At 42.2% G+C, this 21,070-nt stretch overlaps 1 protein-coding gene across 2 annotated transcripts in view; it reads right to left on the bottom strand.

Annotated features, from left to right (window-relative positions):
• The window catches only part of LOC110532569, a 52,937-nt gene that overhangs the window by 2,267 nt on the left and 29,600 nt on the right, over positions 1–21,070 (bottom strand). The window contains exons 2-8 of one of the 2 annotated variants that reach the window (XM_021616576.2): positions 16,181–16,300; positions 11,322–11,450; positions 5,219–5,439; positions 4,354–4,434; positions 2,090–2,198; positions 1,889–1,941; positions 334–486 (exon numbers count right to left, since the gene is read on the bottom strand). In XM_021616576.2, coding sequence (XP_021472251.2) covers positions 334–486; positions 1,889–1,941; positions 2,090–2,198; positions 4,354–4,434; positions 5,219–5,439; positions 11,322–11,450; positions 16,181–16,300 — 866 coding nt within the window. The remainder of the gene's footprint in view (positions 1–333; positions 487–1,888; positions 1,942–2,089; positions 2,199–4,353; positions 4,435–5,218; positions 5,440–11,321; positions 11,451–16,180; positions 16,301–21,070) is intronic. The other variant, XM_021616577.2, reaches the window with a different exon arrangement.

The following is a 21,070-nucleotide window of genomic DNA, read 5'->3' as shown; positions in this document are numbered from 1 at the left end:
GAGAAAAGTAGCTGTATCTTTTTGACCAGGAGATGAAACAGTTGTATGCATATACATGCACACACGTACACAGACACACACACCAAACACACACTCCTCATCTCATTACATTGCTCCACGGCACAGTTGGCCTATGCTCAAGGTTAACCAGTGGTGCTAAAATGTATGATAAAGTAGTATACAACCAGTGAATTACAAGCTAAAGTCATATTCAAATGAGATCTAGAAAACATGCTAATAGCTCTACAGTAATACATACACCTAGAGTACTAGAGGTACAGTCAACCAAAACAATGGTCAGCCAGTGTAGTAAGAGATAGAAGGTGAACTGACCAGCCTCATGCCCTTGGTGTTGTGTCCACGGTAGTTCTTCTTATAGTAGCATCCGATGATGGCAGCAGCCAGCAGCAGGCCAGCAATGAGTAGGGGCACCAGCACAATGGGAGTGTGTTTGCCCCACTGAAGAGCTGCCTCCACCACACCCAGCTACACACACACACACACACACACACACACACACACACACACACACATCGTTCCTCATGAAGCTGGTTGAGAGAATGCTTGATATAGGATTACAATTTTAAAAATCCAATAGATAACCCTATCACATTTTGGAACATATTCTATAGGATTTTATTCTCTAGGATAGAATCCCGTAGGAGTCCAATGGGACTGGTTCCAAAATCTGATTGGATTTTCTATTGGATCTTTAAAATTGGAATCCTGTAGGATTTCTTTACTAGGGGTTAAGCCATGTCACACTGGCTGTATCTATGGAGGGGACTCTGGGAAACTATGGGAGATTCCTCTATAGAATTAGGAATTAGAATAATAGAATGAGAAGGAACCTTCTTATGATGGTCCAAAGATCAGCCATTTTGGTCAGGGAGTTGGTCAATCATGGTTTGCCAGTGCTGTGATAAGATTTTATGTAAAACAATGAATGTGAAGAATGAATCTGCACTGTATGCGTGTTAGCCAGCTAGCTAGACAGTTTTAGAGGAATGATTCCGTACATTTTTCAAATGAACTTACAATATGAAAACATTCCATTCAAACAATGCAGTCAAGCCACAGCCACACACTGGCTAAAATTAGTTGATGATAGGACTTATACAAGTTGTAAATGCATCAAGTACTGATATTGTATCACATAATAGCACTCAGCTTTAAAAGAAAAGAAGATCTGAGACATTTCTGGTCTTTTACATACATTGTAGAGGCTATTTATACATAAAATGTTTATAAAACCCATGTAACCTGTATTCATAAATAAATAAAAAATATTTTAGGTTGACTATAATTCCATTACAATTGCCAATGCATCACGTGCCTACTTTTATTTTCCTGCATATGTTAAAGCAGGAAATGCATCACCTATGCCTGTACAGCCATTTATTCCAATTAGACTGGTTTTGGATTTCTCCCTGACCAAGATGGCTGCCATTTTGTCCCCATTATGGAACTTTGAGGGTTTATGACATAGCCCCTCTAGTAATATAATAGGATCGCTATGGATTCCTCACTCTGATGCCTGGGGACTGTTCAAGTCATGGTTAGATCACTACCCGACTTTATGCCAAGCCACTTTGTTATTTCTATTAAACCAGATTGTGATTTGTAAGTGGGGCCCTGCATAGCATTCCACTGCCTGGTTGGTTCCCTACATTGTCCATATCTCCCTCTTATAAAACTATCATGGTACCTGTGTCGCAGTCCATTTAGAGTTGTGTACATACAAGATAGCATGTGAATCAATACATGTTCCCTTCCATCTATCGCTTTGGGGATGAGTAGCTATAGTTGTTAAAAGTGATCGGGAATAAGAAGAAAAAAGGCCTAGTTTTCTGCACCCATAAGTATGAGTGTGTTGAAGTGGACATACCTGGTCCTTGATGCCTTCACTGACCAGGCTCTCTGACAATTCTTTGACACCACCTGTAAGGAGGGACCAATGGGAGCTAGAAAAATATCTCATACAATATTCAGATTGTCTAGATTAGAATACTATAGTGTTATAAGAAACGCATTACTGTAAGGTATTGTTATGATTATCATCATTATGAGGCAATACAGGGAAACCTACCATCAGCGCGTGTCACAAGATATGTGTTAGAGTTCTCTTCCTGGAACACTTGAAGGTTGCAGTCCCCTGCACACCAGGCTGAGTCCTCCAAGATTCTCTTGGTCTCCAACTATGGGAAAGCATGTCAGTTTAACAATCATATGTTGTTATGCTCAATTCTCAACTATAAACACAATGATTTATGTGTTAAAACCACATCACGATGATGACACTGATCTGTTTATTCTCACAGAAAGCCAGAGGTCCCCAGAGTATTTTGGCACGCCCTATTCCAGTGACCCAATGGGACTAGGCTGCGCCGACTGTTGTGGTTCTCCTACGCAGGGAGGATGTCTATCCTCATCTTAACTTCACCGCACCAAACACACAACAACGGTCATGGTTTGAGCCGGCTACAAACATACACTCTGCTCTCTTTCGCAGCGTTCTCTCCCTTCCTCTGTAGAGCTAATGCCTCTCAGATGCTTCACAGTAGACTTGCAGTGTTAAATGTTATGTGGGTGTGCGTGTGAATCTGTCCAGCTGAGTGTGTGAGTCAGTGTGTTCACCACGCCATATGCCATTGTGTTTGCGTAATGGAAGATGCATAGCGTCGGATGGAAAACGACGAAATCAGCGACCACACCCCATCTCTCTCTCTACCACCTTGGTCTTGAACTATGATATCATCACATTGCACAAGGGCCTTGGGATGGGAACTCTCCCTCCCCACTCTGTGTAATGCGATCCAGACAGCGCTTCTCTTCCCCATAGGCCGCTATGTGCAAACACAGCATCCTCAGTCAGGAGTTCAACATCTACAGCTACAGCCTGGTCTCCCCATAACACTGAGCTATCCTATGGGTAGGAAGGAAGGAACCCGGCACAGCACACATCAACTCCCCATCCCTACTACTCTACCCTACAGTACAAAGCTAATTCGTGTTTAGTATCCAGTCTCCTTCTCATCTTCCTCTCTCTGCCTCCTGTTCCCCCCGCCCCTCTCTCTCCCCCCCCCCCCCTCTCCCTGCTCCACCAGTGACTCATTTAAGCTACGCTCAGGACCTCTAATTTTTGTCACAGTGGGCCTCTCTCAGGGATGACCTCAGTCTCACTATTGGCAACCACAACACGATGTCTGCTTTTCTATTTATTTTCATTTAGATAGAAATGGCTCTACGAGATTGCCGTTTGTGATTGACATCTAAGGCCTTGAGTGAGACTGGTGTGTGGGTTCTTTATAGTAATTATGTTATTATTAGCTGCTGCCATTTATAGTGTTGACTGAAACCTCAGAAAAGGGGACAACGTTTCTCATGGGAATTTACAGGGATGTTTTTTAGAGAACATTCCAGGACTTTTCTCATTGAGAGATTTTCCACGACTTTGGAGTGGATCTCGGTTCATGGGAACGGCTCCATGGATAGAAGGTGATAGATAGACATTACTCTTGTCTTATCAAGGCTTCCCAGCAGCTCACCCACTCTCTGTGAACGCTTGCCAATTTCTCTGGTTGAATTCATGCTAGGATTAGCAGGCTAGACCCACACGTCAATCCCTTATTGTTCTGATAAGGTGTTTGTTTTTGTACATGGGTACATGTCTTCATGGAATTATCATGTCATCAGTCAACACTACCATGGTGTTTCATTCCATCTCACACTGAGGGTTCCACCACACCAGTTCCACTCTACACACCCTGCTATTCTTCCATTGACCGTGGCCCCTGGAGCACACAGAGACGCCCAGGGAGGAAACATTGTCCTCCTCCCCGTTTGTCTTCTGTGACGACAGAGGGACGGATGATTTAGAACGGCTAAAGAATGTCTGAAAACAGATCTGCCTTTATCAGGCCCCATATTTCCAACAAGCTGTTTGGAACATATTCATCTTAAACATATTAAGTGGAATGAGACAGAGACTTCCTCCCAGGCCAAGGCGCTGGGAGCCAGATAAGGGCCAGGGTATATGAAACGTGGCACCAGGGCTGAAGGGTAAGAGGCTTCCTGTCTGTCTCTGTTCATCTCCCAGGCAGTTGGCTGGTACAGGCTGATATCTCTGTAAGGGCTGTGGTTGGAAACAGAATGTAGTACAATACACACCGTGGTAGAGGCTGGGGGAGGGCAACTGTACCAGAGATACCCTTATATGCGGCTTAGACTGCATTTTTCTGTTTTATGATAGACAAGAGCTAGGTGGGGTGGTAGAGCACAAAAGCTAATATGGCATGGGAAAAGTCCATAAGGAGACATTTCATAATGACAGTAAAACATGTTGCTACTCACACAGCTGGATTCTGAAGAAAGCTCCACCTTGACTGCATCCTTGTCCTTCACTGCCTCCTTGTCCACACACTCAACATTGGGCTGCAGAGACAGAGACGGCATAAAGCTTTCAACTCAAGTGTTGACATCATCAGATTCTGTAAGTTCGTCTCTCCATTCAATCACAATCTGTTACATTCCCTCTACAATGAGTTATGATATGGGGAATTTGAAGTTAATTTGCAGTCCTACAGTTGTGTCAAGTTGGCTGGATGTCCTTTGGGTGGTGGACCATTCTTGACACACACAGGAAACTGTTGAGCGTTAAAAAAAACAGCAGGGTTGCAGTTCTTGACACTCAAACCGGTGCGTCTAGAACCTACTACCATACCCTGTTCAAAGGCACTTAAATCATTTGTCTTGCCCATTCACCCTCAATGGCACACATAGACAATCCTTCTCAAGGCTTGAAAATCCTTCTTTAACCCCTTCATCTACACTGATTGAAGTTAACTAGTGACATCAATAAGGGATAATAGTTTTCACCTAGATAGTCTATGTCATGGAAAGAGCAGGTGTTCCTAATGTTTTGTACACTCAGTGTATACACTAGATGACTGACAGGGTGCACTGTTGTGAAGCCACCGCGCCTCCATTATGGCACTCAACCACCATTGTAAAAAAATATTTTGGAAGCTATAGAAATGAATACATTTGTTTTTGACACGTTTATCATATTACAGACACCTTAATGCATACTTTTAAATTGTATTATGTGAGATAAATATACATATACATCATTGTCCTGAACTGTCTTTCAGAATTTCATTATGATACAGCATCTAAATATATTGTAGACATTCCCCATTAGTTAGGTATTACTCACATTCACAAGAACCTGTGTCTTGGGTACAACCAGTGCATCAGTTGCTTCAGTGCCCTGTGTGTCTAAACCAGGTCCAGCCGTGGTTCCAGAAGTTTCATCTCCTGCTAAGAGGTCACTGGTTGACACCATGGAGGAGAAGGCAGTGTCCTGGTCTGATCCAGGAGCACTGGCCTCAGTAGTGTCGTGGGCTGTGGCGTCGGCGACGGTAGTGGCCGTGTCGTCTACGGGGGATTGAGGGGTTGCGGTGGCATAAATACCATTAAAAAATGTTTACATTGAAAACATATTTTATACACAAGTGAAGCTGCTCCGAATAGGCTACCCAGTCCCCTTCATGAATCCTCCCAATCCCACCCCACCCTATCCTAACCTGATGTATGTCAATAGAAGTGAAGAAGAAAACAAACAGACAAGACAAACATGCAACAGATACTGGTAGACACGTACAGGCAGACAGGACAACATAATAATAAGAGACTGGACAGGCAGACAGCACAACATAATAATAACAGACTAGACAGGCAGACAGGACAGTATAATAATAACAGACTAGACAGGCAGACAAGACAGTATAATAATAACAGACTAGACAGGCAGACAGGACAGTATAATAATAACAGACTAGACAGGCAGACAGGACAGTATAATAATAACAGACTGGACAGGCAGACAGGACAGTATAATAATAACAGACTAGACAGGCAGACAGGACAGTATAATAATAACAGACTAGACAGGCAGACAGGACAACATAATAATAACAGACTGGACAGGCAGACAGGACAACATAATAATAACAGACTGGACAGGCAGACAGGACAGTATAATAATAACAGACTAGACAGGCAGACAGGACAGTATAATAATAACAGACTGGACAAGCAGACAGGACAGTATAATAATAACAGACTAGACAGGCAGACAGGACAGTATAATAATAACAGACTAGACAGGCAGACAGGACAGTATAATAATAACAGACTAGACAGGCAGACAGGAAAGTATAATAATAACAGACTGGACAAGCAGACAGGACAACATAATAATAACAGACTGGACAGGCAGACAGCACAACATAATAATAACAGACTGGACAGGCAGACAGCACAACATAATAATAACAGACTGGACAGGCAGACAGGACAACATAATACAAACAGACTGGACAGGCAGACAGAACAACATAATAATAACAGACTGGACAGGCAGACAGCACAAATTAATAATAACAGACTGGACAGGCAGACAGGACAACATAATAATAGCAGACTGGACAGACACACAACACAACATAATAATAACAGACTGGACAGGCAGACAGGACAACATAATAACAGACTGGACAGGCAGACAGGACAGTATAATAATAACAGACTGGACAGGCAGACAGGGAATACATAATAACAGACTGGACAGGCAGACAGGACAACATAATAACAGACTAGACAGGCAGACAGGACAGGACAGTATAATAACAGACTAGACAGGTAGACAGAACAGTATAATAATAACAGACTAGACAGGTAGACAGGACAGTATAATAATAACAGACTAGACAGGCAGACAGGACAGTATAATAATAACAGACTAGACAGGTAGACAGGACAACATAATAACAGACTAAACAGGCAGACAGGACAACATAATAATAACAGACTGGACAGGCAGATAGGACAGTATAATAATAACAGACTGGACAGGCAGACAGGAGAGTATAATAATAACAGACTACACAGGCAGACAGGACAACATAATAAAAACAGACTGGACAGGCAGACAGCACAACATTATAATAACAGACTAGACAGGCAGACAGGAAAGTATAATAATAACAGACTAGACAGTTAGACAGAACAACATAATAATAACAGACTGGACAGGCAGACAGGACAACATAATAAAAACAGACTGGACAGGCAGACAGCACAACATAATAATAACAGACTGGACAGGCAGACAGCACAAATTAATAATAACAGACTGGACAGGCAGACAGGACAACATAATAATAGCAGACTGGACAGGCCGACAGCACAACATAATAATAACAGACTGGACAGGCAGACAGGACAACATAATAACAGACTAGACAGGCAGACAGGACAACATAATAACAGACTCGACAGGCAGACAGGACAGTATAATAATAACAGACTAGAAAGGCAGACAGGACAGTATAATAATAACAGACTAGACAGGCAGACAGGACAACATAATAACAGACTGGACAGGCAGACAGGACAGTATAATAATAACAGACTGGACAGGCAGACAGGACAACATAATAACAGACTGGACAGGCAGACAGGACAACATAATAAAAGATAGACAGGCACACAGGACAACATAATAACATATTGGACAGGTAGACAGTACAGTATAATAACAGACTGGACAGGCAGACAGAACAACATAATAATAACAGACTGGACAGGCAGACAGCACAAATTAATAATAACAGACTGGACAGGCAGACAGGACAACATAATAATAGCAGACTGGACAGACACACAACACAACATAATAATAACAGACTGGACAGGCAGACAGGACAACATAATAACAGACTGGACAGGCAGACAGGACAGTATAATAATAACAGACTGGACAGGCAGACAGGACAACATAATAACAGACTGGACAGGCAGACAGGACAACATAATAACAGACAGGACAGGACAGTATAATAACAGACTAGACAGGTAGACAGAACAGTATAATAATAACAGACTAGACAGGTAGACAGGACAGTATAATAATAACAGACTAGACAGGCAGACAGGACAGTATAATAATAACAGACTAGACAGGTAGACAGGACAACATAATAACAGACTAGAAAGGCAGACAGGACAACATAATAATAACAGACTGGACAGGCAGACAGGCCAACATAATAATAACAGACTGGACAGGCAGATAGGACAGTATAATAATAACAGACTGGACAGGCAGACAGGAGAGTATAATAATAACAGACTAGACAGGCAGACAGGACAACATAATAAAAACAGACTGGACAGGCAGACAGCACAACATTATAATAACAGACTAGACAGGCAGACAGGAAAGTATAATAATAACAGACTAGACAGTTAGACAGAACAACATAATAACAACAGACTGGACAGGCAGACAGGACAACATAATAAAAACAGACTGGATAGGCAGACAGCACAACATAATAATAACAGACTGGACAGGCAGACAGCACAAATTAATAATAACAGACTGGACAGGCAGACAGGACAACATAATAATAGCAGACTGGACAGGCCGACAGCACAACATAATAATAACAGACTGGACAGGCAGACAGGACAACATAATAACAGACTAGACAGGCAGACAGGACAACATAATAACAGACTGGACAGGCAGACAGGACAGTATAATAATAACAGACTAGAAAGGCAGACAGGACAGTATAATAATAACAGACTAGACAGGCAGACAGGACAACATAATAACAGACTGGACAGGCAGACAGGACAGTATAATAATAACAGACTGGACAGGCAGACAGGACAACATAATAACAGACTGGACAGGCAGACAGGACAACATAATAACAGACTAGACAGGCACACAGGACAACATAATAACATATTGGACAGGTAGACAGTACAGTATAATAACAGACTGGACAGGCAGACAGGACAACTTAATAACAGACTAGACAGGCAGACAGGACAGTATAATAATAACAGACTAGACAGGCAGACAGGAAAGTATAATAATAACAGACTAGACAAGCAGACAGGAAAGTATAATAATAACAGACTAGACAGGCAGACAGGACAGTATAATAATAACAGACTAGACAGGCAGACAGGAAAGTATAATAATAACAGACTAGACAGGCAGACAGGAAAGTATAATAATAACAGACTAGACAGGCAGACAGGACAGCATAATAACAGACTGGACAGGCAGATAGGACAACATAATAACATACTGGACAGGCAGACAGGACAGTATAATAATAACAGACTAGACAGGCAGACAGGAAAGTATAATAATAACAGACTAGACAGGCAGACAGGACAGTATAATAATAACAGACTAGACAGGCAGACAGGACAGTATAATAATAACAGACTAGACAGGCAGACAGGACAGTATAATAATAACAGACTGGACAGGCAGACAGGACAGTATAATAATAACAGACTGGACAGGCAGACAGGACAACATAATAACAGACTGGACAGGCAGACAGGACAACATAATAACAGACTAGACAGGCACACAGGACAACATAATAACATATTGGACAGGTAGACAGTACAGTATAATAACAGACTGGACAGGCAGACAGGACAACTTAATAACAGACTAGACAGGCAGACAGGACAGTATAATAATAACAGACTAGACAGGCAGACAGGAAAGTATAATAATAACAGACTAGACAAGCAGACAGGAAAGTATAATAATAACAGACTAGACAGGCAGACAGGACAGTATAATAATAACAGACTAGACAGGCAGACAGGAAAGTATAATAATAACAGACTAGACAGGCAGACAGGAAAGTATAATAATAACAGACTAGACAGGCAGACAGGACAGCATAATAACAGACTGGACAGGCAGATAGGACAACATAATAACATACTGGACAGGCAGACAGGACAGTATAATAATAACAGACTAGACAGGCAGACAGGAAAGTATAATAATAACAGACTAGACAGGCAGACAGGAAAGTATAATAATAACAGACTAGACAGGCAGACAGGAAAGTATAATAATAACAGACTAGACAGGCAGACAGGACAGCATAATAACAGACTGGACAGGCAGATAGGACAACATAATAACATACTGGACAGGCAGACAGGACAGTATAATAATAACAGACTAGACAGGCAGACAGGAAAGTATAATAATAACAGACTAGACAGGCAGACAGGACAGTATAATAATAACAGACTAGACAGGCAGACAGGACAACATAATAATAACAGACTAGACAGGCAGACAGGACAACATAATAATAACAGACTAGACAGGCAGACAGGACAGTATAATAATAACAGACTAGACAGGTAGACAGGACAACATAATAACAGACTAGACAGGCAGACAGGACAGTATAATAATAACAAACTAGACAGGCAGACAGGACAACATAATAATAACAGACTGGACAGGCAGACAGTACAGTATAATAACAGACTGGACAGGCAGACAGGACAACATAATAACAGACTGGACAGGCAGACAGGACAGTATAATAATAACAGACTAGACAGGCAGACAGGACAGTATAATAATAACAGACTAGACAGGCAGACAGGACAGTACAATAATAACAGACTAGACAGGCAGACAGGAAAGTATAATAATAACAGACTAGACAGGCAGACAGGACAGTATAATAATAACAGACTAGATAGGCAGACAGGAAAGTATAATAATAACAGACTAGACAGGCAGACAGGACAGTACAATAATAACAGACTGGACAGGCAGACAGGACAGTACAATAATAACAGACTAGACAGGCAGACAGGAAAGTATAATAATAACAGACTAGACAGGCAGACAGAACAACTTAATAATACAGACGGGACAGTTGTGAAAGGAAAGTGACCATATATATGGTCAAGTGTATTAAAGTTAATTTGGGAGGAAGATTGTTGTTGGGGGTGGGTCGTGTTTGGTTTTATCAACAGTTTATCAACATAATTAATATATAGTTCAGAATAACATTTTAAAAACTAGAGAGAAAAGGAAGAATAGAAATGAAAAGGACTATCAGTCCTTTGGGTGTTGTCAGTGAGGGCTGGGACTCCTAAACCATCAGAGCAGGGTGATAGTTTGAACTGAGCACTATAGGTCTGCTGGTGTTATAAATGTTATGAATGGGTGTGATGTAATTCACTTATAGATGAGTGACCGATGGCTAATGAAAAGGTACTACTGTTATACTGTACCTTACATTCAGTTGCCATGTAAGGTACTCATTGTAATTGTGTAATTAGGGCCAATCTCAAATCATGACGACCTGTTGTCATCTCCTGATCCTCCATATCATAACTACTGACTTCAGCTTTGATCTGGACTTTGGACAGGGATGTTATTAATGTCTTACTTCTGACTGTAGGGTTGGAGGGTGCATCTTCGAGTACTGATGCATTATCTGCAACAGAGCTGGGGGCATCTGTGATAACCGTATCAGGTGCAGCAGAGGAATCAGTGGGGTCAACTGCTTGAACTCCATCTGAGAGAGAGAAATAAAAATGAATCAATACAGTAGACCTGATACTGCCCCACTGTTCAGAGCTTAATGCAAACTTACCTCGCATCCTTAATGCAACCTTACCTTGCAATGTTAGTGCAAGGCCTTTATATCCTGTAATGATTGTAAAGCATGTCAACAATCAATGAAACGGACAACTCAAGACTGGTTTGGCTTCACATAGGCTAGAGCCAGAATTGTACTAACTCTTCCACTGTAGGGAGCGCTCAAACTTTATTTAGTGTTCCTCTCCTTTCAGACAGTAGCTCTGCACTCTCTATAAACTATATTCTAAAACACGCCTATGGTAAATTACTGTTGTAGCCTGGCTGTAGGTATCTAGAAGGCTAATCTGTGGGATGAGTTTGGCATGTGGGTGGTGTGTTTGTGTGACTGGGGTTCGGGGGTGGAGGGCAGGTTGACACTGCTTGCCCCCTATGACCGACACCCTGTGCCCCAATGTGCTTGGAAACTCTAACCCTGGCAATTTGACTGGGGTAACTCATGGGTACACGCGGAATGGCTGCCTGGTATTGTTATGCAATACTTTCCGTGGTATTTTGGAATGTTCTATCAACTGATACTCAAGATTCGATATTCACATAATAATAAGAAATTCCCCTCGACCACGCCCATTGGGGAAAACAAACATTCTTTCCCATTGATTCCCAGTGGAAAAGAACCAAAATTGTTTTTTTGTTATACAGAAATCACAAAACATGCCGATAAGCTGCTGTGTTGTTCAATGTACATGTAACCAGGTTTAAAATCCTGACCTACGGTTCCTAATGCTCTCACATAGGGAAATAGAACCTGCGAGAAGAGCCCTGAAAATGTTGATAATTTGAACGTGGAGCACAGGGCTTAACATGTCTCTTAAGGAGGCTTAAAAATAGATTTTGGCAAGGAAAATCTGAAAATTTGCAGGAGTCGGGTAATTGGTTAAGAGAGGAAGATTGGAGGGAAAGAGAGGGAAGTTTGAAAAGACTGAGAGAGGTGGAGGTTTGAATATGTTGAAGACAGCAATAACAAGGGAGAGGGTATGTCCAGGAAGATTGGTGTCAATTTAAAATCAAATGAATGCTTATTTGTCACGTGCGCTGAATACAGCAGGTGTAGACCATGCAGTGAAATGCTTACTTACAGGCTCTAACCAACAGTGCAAAATAGGTATTAGGTGAACAAAAGGTAAGTTAAGAAATGAAAACAACAGTAAAACAGTAAAAAGTGAAAAATAACAGTAGCCAGGCTATATACAGTAGCGAGGCTATAACAGTAGCGAGGCTACATACAGGCACCGGTTAGTCGGGCTGATTGAGGTAGTATGTACATGTAGATATGGTTAAAGTGACTATGCATATATGATAAACAGAGAGTAGCAGTATTGTAAAAGAGGGGTTGGCAGGTGGTGGGTGGCGGGACACAATGCAGATAGCCCGGTAAGCCAATGTGTGGGAGCACTGGTTGGTCGGCCCAATTGAGGTAGTATGTACATGTAGATATTGTTAAAGTGACTATACATATATGATAAACAGAGAGTAGCAGCAGCGTAAAAGAGGGGGGGCACACGATGCAAAAAGTCCGGGTAGCCATGTGATTACCTGTTCAGGAGCCTTATGGCTTGGGGGTAAAAACTGTTGAGAAGCCTTTTTGCCCTAGACTTGGCTCTCCGGTACCGCTTGCCATGCGGTAGTAGTGAGAACAGTCTATGTCTGGGGTGGTTGGGGTCTTTGACAATTTGACAACAGCCCCGTCGATAAGAATGGGGGGCGTGCTCGGTCCTCCTTTTCCTGTAGTCCACAATCATCTCCTTAGACTTGGTTACGTTGAGGGATAGGTTGTTATTCTGGCACCACCCGGTCAGGTCTCTGACCTCCTCCCTGTAGGCTGTCTCGTCGTTGTCGGTGATCAGGCCTACCACTGTTGTGTCGTCTGCAAACTTAATGATGGTGTTGGAGTCGTGCCTGCCCATGCAGTCGTGGGTGAACAGGGAGTACAGGAGGGGACTGAGCACGCTCCCCTGGGAGGCTCCAGTGTTGAGGATCAGCGTGGCAGATGTGTTGCTACTTACCCTCACCACCTGGGGGCGGCCCGTCAGGAAGTCCAGGACCCAGTTGCAGAGGGAGGTGTTAAAGTCCCAGGATCCTTAGCTTAGCGATAAGCTTTGAGGGTACTATGGTGTTGAATGCTGAGCTGTAGTCAATGAATAACAATCTCGCATAGGTGTTCCTTTTGTCCAGGTGGGAAAGGGCAGTGTGGAGTGCAATATAGATTGCATCATCTGTGGATCTGTTTGGGCGGTATGCAAATTGGAGTGGGTCTAGGGTTTCTGGGATAATGGTGTTGATGTGAGCCATTACCAGCTTTTCAAAGCACTTCATGGCTACGGGCGTGAGTGCTACGGGTCTGTAGTCATTTAGGCAGGTTGCCTTCGTGTTCTTGGGCACAGGGACTATGGTGGTCTGCTTGAAACATGTTGGTATTACAGACTCAATCAGGAACATGTTGAAATGTTAGAGAAGACATCTGCCAGTTGGTCAGCACATGCCCGGAGCACACGTCCTGGTAATCCATCTGGCCCTGCAGCCTTGTGAATGTTGACCTGCTTAAAGTTCTTACTCACGTCGGCTACGGAGAGCGTAATCACCCAGTCGTCCGGAACAGCTGATGCTCTCATGCATGCCTCAGTGTTGCTCTCAAGCATGCCTCAGTGTTGCTTGCCTCAAAACGAGCATAGAAGTGATTTAGCTCGTTTGGTAGGCTCGTTTCACTGGGCAGCTCGCGGTTGTGCTTCCCTTTATAGTCTGTAATAATTAGCAAGCCCTTGGCAGGGGCCCGTGGCAGGGGCCATAAGACGAATGTCAGAGCCGGTGTAGTACGATTCGATCTTAGTCTTATAATGACACTTTGCCTGTTTGATGGTTCATCGGAGGGCATAGCGGTATTTCTTATAAGCTTCCGGGTTAGAGTCCTGTAATCCATGGCTTCTGGTTGGGGTATAAACAGACTGAGTCGGATGCCAGTTCGAGTTCTAGAAGTGAAATGGAAGGGGTAGAAGGTGTTGTGAGGAGCTCGGAGAACGAGCTTTACATTGATGAGCATGGTTATGATAAAGATACGTTTGATCCAGAAGGAGTGACATTTTTGGAGAAAGTGGATCCTTGCCTTTTGGCGGATCCATTTGTGGTTTCAGGGTGGGGGAGAAAGGAGTTGGGTGCAGTTGAATCAGGGAAAGGAGTGATTTATGGTGTAGCGTCAAATGTGGAGGTGGAGCAATTGAAGTTTCTTGGTGTTTGTAATGCCCAACGTTTGATGCGATGCAAACCCGATGGTGAGCGTGGTGAAACAGAGGAGTCCCTGTCAGTCCTTTTAAGTCAGTCTTTACCCGACAAGGTCATGTTAGGATATACAGTGTATTTGTAAAGTATTCAGAGCCCTTGACTTTTTCCAAATGTTGTTAGTTACAGCCTTATTGTAAAATGTATTAAATAAAACATTTTCCTCATCAATCTACACAGAATACTCCACAATGACTAAGTAAAAACAGGTTTTAAGAAACTGTTGCAAATGTATAAAAAATAAAAACAGAAATACCTTATTTACATATTCAGACCCTTTGCTATGAGACTTGAAATTGAGCTCAGATGCATCCTGTTTCCATTGATTATTCTTGAGATGTTTCTACAACTTGATTGGAGTCCACCTGTGGTAAATTAAATTACAGCAACACTCCCCATCCAACCTGACAGAGCTTGAGAGGATCTGCAGATAAGAATGGGAACCTCCCCATCCAACCTGACAGAGCTTGAGAGGATCTGCAGAGAAGAATGGGAACCTCCCCATCCAACCTGACAGAGCTTGAGAGGATTTGCAGAGAAGAATGGGAACCACCCCATCCAATCTGACAGAGCTTGAGAGGATCTGCAGAGAAGAATGGGAACCTCCCCATCCAACCTGACAGAGCTTGAGAGGATTTGCAGAGAAGAATGGGAACCTCCCCATCCAACCTGACAGAGCTTGAGAGGATCTGCAGATAAGAATGGGAACCTCCCCATCCAACCTGACAGAGCTTGAGAGGATCTGCAGAGAAGAATGGGAACCTCCCCATCCAACCTGACAGAGCTTGAGAGGATCTGCAGAGAAGAATGGGAAACTCCCCAAAGGTGTGCCAAGCTTTTAGCATCATGCCTAAGAAGCCTGTCATCGCTGTGCTTCAACAAGGTACTAAGTAAAGGGTCTGAATACTTATGTAATTTGGGAGGAAGATTGTTGTTGGGGGTGGGTCGTGTTTGGTTTTATCAACAGTTTATCAACATAATTAGTATATAGTTCAGAATAAAAACTATAGAGAAAAGGAAGAATAGAAATGAAAAGGACCATCAGTACTTTGGGTGTCGTCAGTGAGGGCTGGGACTCCTAAACCATCAGAGCATGGTGATAGTTTGAACTGAGCACTATAGGTCTGCTGGTGTTATAAATGTTATGAATGGGTGTGATGTAATTCACTTATAGATGAGTGACCGATGGCTAATGAAAAGGTACTACATACTGTACCTTACATTCAGTTGCCATGTAAGGTACTCATTGTAATTGTGTAATTAGGGCCAACCTCAAATCATGACGACCTGTTGTCATCTCCTGATCCTCCATATCATAACTACTGACTTCAGCTTTGATCTGGACTTTGGACAGGGATGTTATTAATGTCTTACTTCTGACTGTAGGGTTGGAGGGTGCATCTTCGAGTACTGATACATTAGAGCTGGGGGCATCTGTGATAACCGTATCAGGTGCAGCAGAGGAATCAGTGGGGTCAACTGCTTGAACTCCATCTGAGAGAGAGAAATAAAAATGAATCAATACAGTAGACCTGATACTGCCCCACTGTTCAGAGCTTACCTCGCATCCTTAATGCAACCTTACCTTGCAATGTTAGTGCAAGGCCTTTATATCCTGTAATGATTGTAAAGCATGTCAAACAATCAATGAAACGGACAAATCAAGACTGGTTTGGCTTCACATAGGCTAGAGCCAGATTGTACTAACTCTTCCACTGTAGGGAGCGCTCAAACTTTATTTAGTGTTCCTCTCCTTTCAGACAGTAGCTCTGCACTCTCTATAAACAATATTCTAAAACACGCCTATGGTAAATTACTGTTGTAGCCTGGCTGTAGGTATCCAGAAGGCTAATCTGTGGGATGAGTTTTGGCGCATGGGTGGTGTGTTTGTGTGACTGGGGTGGAGGGCCCCTATGACCGACACCCTGTGCCCCAGCCCCCCCAAGCCCCCTGACGATGAACCAATTCGGCCTGTTTTTTTCAGTCACCCTAGATAATTAATGGCTGAAGTGTGTGTTACTGCCCACTCTACGGCCTGCACAAATAAACCCCGCTCTCCAAAGTCACGACCCCTGAATCTACACCAATCCTCCGGGAAAGATCACATTTCTGAAGTCAGATCAGGTTGCCCTGCAGGTAGTGCAACGGAAGACTAGATGTTGATAAAGTCAAGTGAAACTGTAAGAAATGTTTTATCCATGTGAGTTAATGGGGTCAATGATATATATTTATTATGTTTTGATGTTGTTATTGGACTCTACACTTGCTATATTGGATGTTCACTTGCTATTGGGGCCAGAGTGGACATTTTCAAAGATAACTGGTTGGGCAGATGTGCTACAGTGTTTGAGCTGGGATTCTAGAGCCCAGTATTCCCGGAGTCCAAACTCATTATCACCAAGGTTCCAGAATGCCGGCTAGGACTGGCCCTGCTACACAAGCGTTAATACCCCTCATCTGGGTTACACTGACACAAAGACTGACGTGATCCTTTTCTCTAACACAGCTTCAACGACCCATTGTCTCACTACTGTGTTTATCTCAGGGTGTATAAGTTGTCAAAGCAGGTTTACTGAGATATGGTGCAGTACATGAGCATAACCACTGTTTTCTGTGCACTGGCTGAAAGATGTAAACTCCAATGTCATGTAGTATTCACATACTTATCTATGGTAATAACCCTAAAAGGTGCCAAAACAATGTTTGGCAAAACGCATTTAAAAATAATCTTTGTATGGCTAACTGTCACTGACTTTACAGTGCAAGTTAAGTTTAAACCATAGAAATAGTATGAATAGAATGTGCTTGGAAACTCTAACCCTGGCAATTTGACTGGTAAACTCATGGGTACACTCGGAATGGCTGCCTGGTATTGTTATGCAATACTTTCCGTGGTATTTTGGAATGTTCTATCAACTGATACTCAAGAGTTGATATTCACGTAATAATAAGGAATTCCCCTCAACCACGCCCAGAAATTGGGGAAAACAAACATTATTTCCAATTAACCCCCAGTAAAGACCCAGCATTGTTTTTTGTTATACAGAAATCACAAAACATGCCGATAAGCTGCTGTGTTGTTCAATGTACATGCTCCCACATAAAAATCCTGACCTGGTTCCTAATGCTCCCACATAGAGAAATAGAACCTGCGAGAAGAGCCCTGAAAATGTTGATAATTTGAACGTGGAGCACAGGGCTTAACATGTCTCTCAAGGAGGCTAAAAAGAGATTTTGGCTTGGAAAGTTGAAAATTTGCAGGAGTCGGGTAATTGGTTAAGGGAGGAAGATTGGAGGGAAAGAGAGGGAAGGTTGAAAAGACTGAGGGAGGTGGAGGTTTGAATATGTTGAAGCTAGCAATAACAAGGGAGAGGATATGTCCAGGAAGATTGGTGTCAAGTTGAAACAGAGTGAACCGGACGCTAGTTCGAGTTCTGGAGGTGAAACGGAAGGGGTAGAAGCTGTTGTGAGGAGCTCGTTGTACGAGCCTTGCATTGATGGGCATGGTCATGATGAAGATTATTCCAGAAGGAGTGACATTTTTGGAGAAAATGGATCCTTGCCTTTTGGCAGATCCATTTGTGGTTTCAGGGTGGGGGAGAAAGGAGTTGGGTGCAGTTGAATCAGGGAAGGTAACCTGTACTGGACCTGTGATATTCGTTTGTGTTTCTTCTGACCAGAGGGAGCAGGCGCTCCGTGTCACACAACTTGGGTCAAGATCTGTTTCTTGCTTTGCTCATAGGAACAGGGCACAGTAAAAGGAGTGATTTATGGGGTAGCGTTAAGTGTGGAGGTGGAGCAATTGAAGTTTGTTGGTGTTTGTAATGCCCAACGTTTGGTGTGACTCAGACCTGGTGGTGAGCGTGATGAAACAGAGGAGTGAGTCACTGTCAATATATTTAAGTCAGTCTTTACCCAACAAGGTCATGCTAGGATATACAGTGCATTCGGAAAGTATTCAGAGCCCTTGACTTTTTCCAAATGTTGTTACGTTACAGCCTTATTTTAAAATGTATTAAATTAAACATTTTCCTCATTAATCTACACAGAATACCCCATGACCAAGAAAAAACAGGTTTAGAAACTTTTGAAAATAATAAAAACAGAAATACCTTTAGTATTATATAAGTATTCAGACCCTTTGCTATGAGACTTGAAATTGAGCTCAGATGCATCCTGTTTCTATTGATCATCCTTGAGATGTTTCTACAACTTGTTTGGAGTCCACTTGTGGCATATTAATTTGCAGCAACACCCATCCAACCTGACAGAGCTTGAGAGAATCTGCAGAAAGAATGGGAGAAACTCCCCAAATACAGGTGTGCCAAGCTTTTAGCATTATACCTAAGACTCAGTACTGTCATCACTGCCAAAGTTGCTTTAACAATGAAACTTACTAACTATAAGGTCTACCTATGTAAATGTGATGTTTCCGTTTTCATTTTATAAAACATTTCAAAAAATCTGTTTTTGCTTTGTTATTATGGGGTATTGTGTGTTAATTACAAAAAAAACAATCTAATCTTTTAGAATAAAGCTGTAACATAACAAAATGTGGAAAAAGTCGAGGGGTCTAAACGACCACTGTAATGTTCAATCCACTAACTTCTTGTGGCTGTATTTAACGTTTGTTTGTGTTTCTGGTTTTGGCTAGCTTATAATGTTCCAGTAGTTAGCTAGCTAGCACTCATTCAAGTGGCTGATAGCACCGTCATGGAAAGGGACATGAGGGAAGCCCTACAATATAACTTTTTTCTAAGTAGTGAAAACGATTGGGAGAAGGCAATGTTGAAACGTCATCTTTAGACATGTTGGACTTTTCTTACAATGTAGTTTACTAAAATACGCAGGTGAGAATTGCGTTTGAACAAGATAACGTTTTTGCTGTGAACCGTGAACAGGTTGTTTTCGCCGCAAATGCGTTCCGTGAGAGGTTAGTTCCACTCCACACCTTCCACGTCGTGCATTATTTTCCAGAGAATGCACTGCCCCTCGTTGATTATACTTTTTTATACCACAGCTTTAAAATTAATTATTGCAGATAGAAATGAGACGACATTCACTGAAGTAGCTAGCAAGTTCACGATCTAGATAGCTACAGCAGTTGCCTTGGTAACCAAACAGACGTGCTTCCCCCCCCCCAGATCACAGTTTATTTGGTTCTTAAAACTTAAAACGTCCCATTTCGACAACTTCCGGTGAAATTGCAGAGCGCCAAATTTAAATTAAATTACTATAAATATTAAACTTTCATGAAATCACAAGTGCAATACAGAAAAATAAAGCTTAACTTGTTGTTAATCCAGCCGCCGTGTCAGATTTCAAAAAGGCTTTACGGCAAAAGCAAACCATGCGATTATCTGAGGACAGCGCCCAGCACACAAATGCATAACAAATCATTTTCAACCAGGGAGTTGCGACACGAAAGTCAGAAATAGCGATATAATATATGCCTTGCCTTTGAAGATCTTCTTCTGTTGGCACTCCAAAAGGTCCTAGTTACATTACAAATGGTCCTTTTGTTCGATAAAGTCCTTCGTTATATCCATAAAAACTCAGTTTAGCTGGCGCGCTTCAGTCAATAATCCACTCGGTTTCCCTCCTTCAAAATGCATTCAAAATGAATCCCAAACGTTACCAATAAACTTATCCAAATAAGTCAATCAACATTTATAATCAAACCTTAGGTACCATAATACACAAATAAACGATACAATTTAAGAAGGAGAATCGTTATTGTCTTTACCTCAGAAAAATACCAAAGAACGCGCACTCATTCAAGCGCTCTCATTCAAGCGCTCTCATTCACGTGCTTGGAAACACTTCAGCCAAAATGGGAGCCACCTAGAAAAACTACAATTTCTGGCTCATATTTCCAAAAACCAGCCTGAAACTCTTTCTAAAGATTGTTGACATCTAGAGGAAGCCCTAGAAACTGCTATTATAAAAGTGCCAGCCATTGAAATCAGTGGTAGGATGAAACATTTTTTGGGGGGTATGGTTTGTCCTCTGGGTTTTGCCTGCCATTTCAGTTCTGTTATACTCACAGACATTATTGTAACAGTTTTAGAAACTTTGGAGTGTTTTCTATCCAAATCAAATTATATTTATATCCTAGGTTCTGGGCCTGAGTAGCAGGCAGCTTACTTTGGGCACTCTTTTCATCCGGACCTCAAAATACAGCCCCCTATCCCAAATAAATTTGAAGCCTGGTTGCAACAGATGAGTGGTAAATACTGTAGTTTGGGACCATGGAAAAGAGAC

This window comes from Oncorhynchus mykiss, chromosome 9, assembly GCF_013265735.2.
Source record: "Oncorhynchus mykiss isolate Arlee chromosome 9, USDA_OmykA_1.1, whole genome shotgun sequence".
NCBI lineage: Eukaryota > Metazoa > Chordata > Actinopteri > Salmoniformes > Salmonidae > Oncorhynchus > Oncorhynchus mykiss.
Note: the sequence above shows the minus strand (reverse complement) of the source record. Positions and strands in the feature narration are given on the sequence as shown.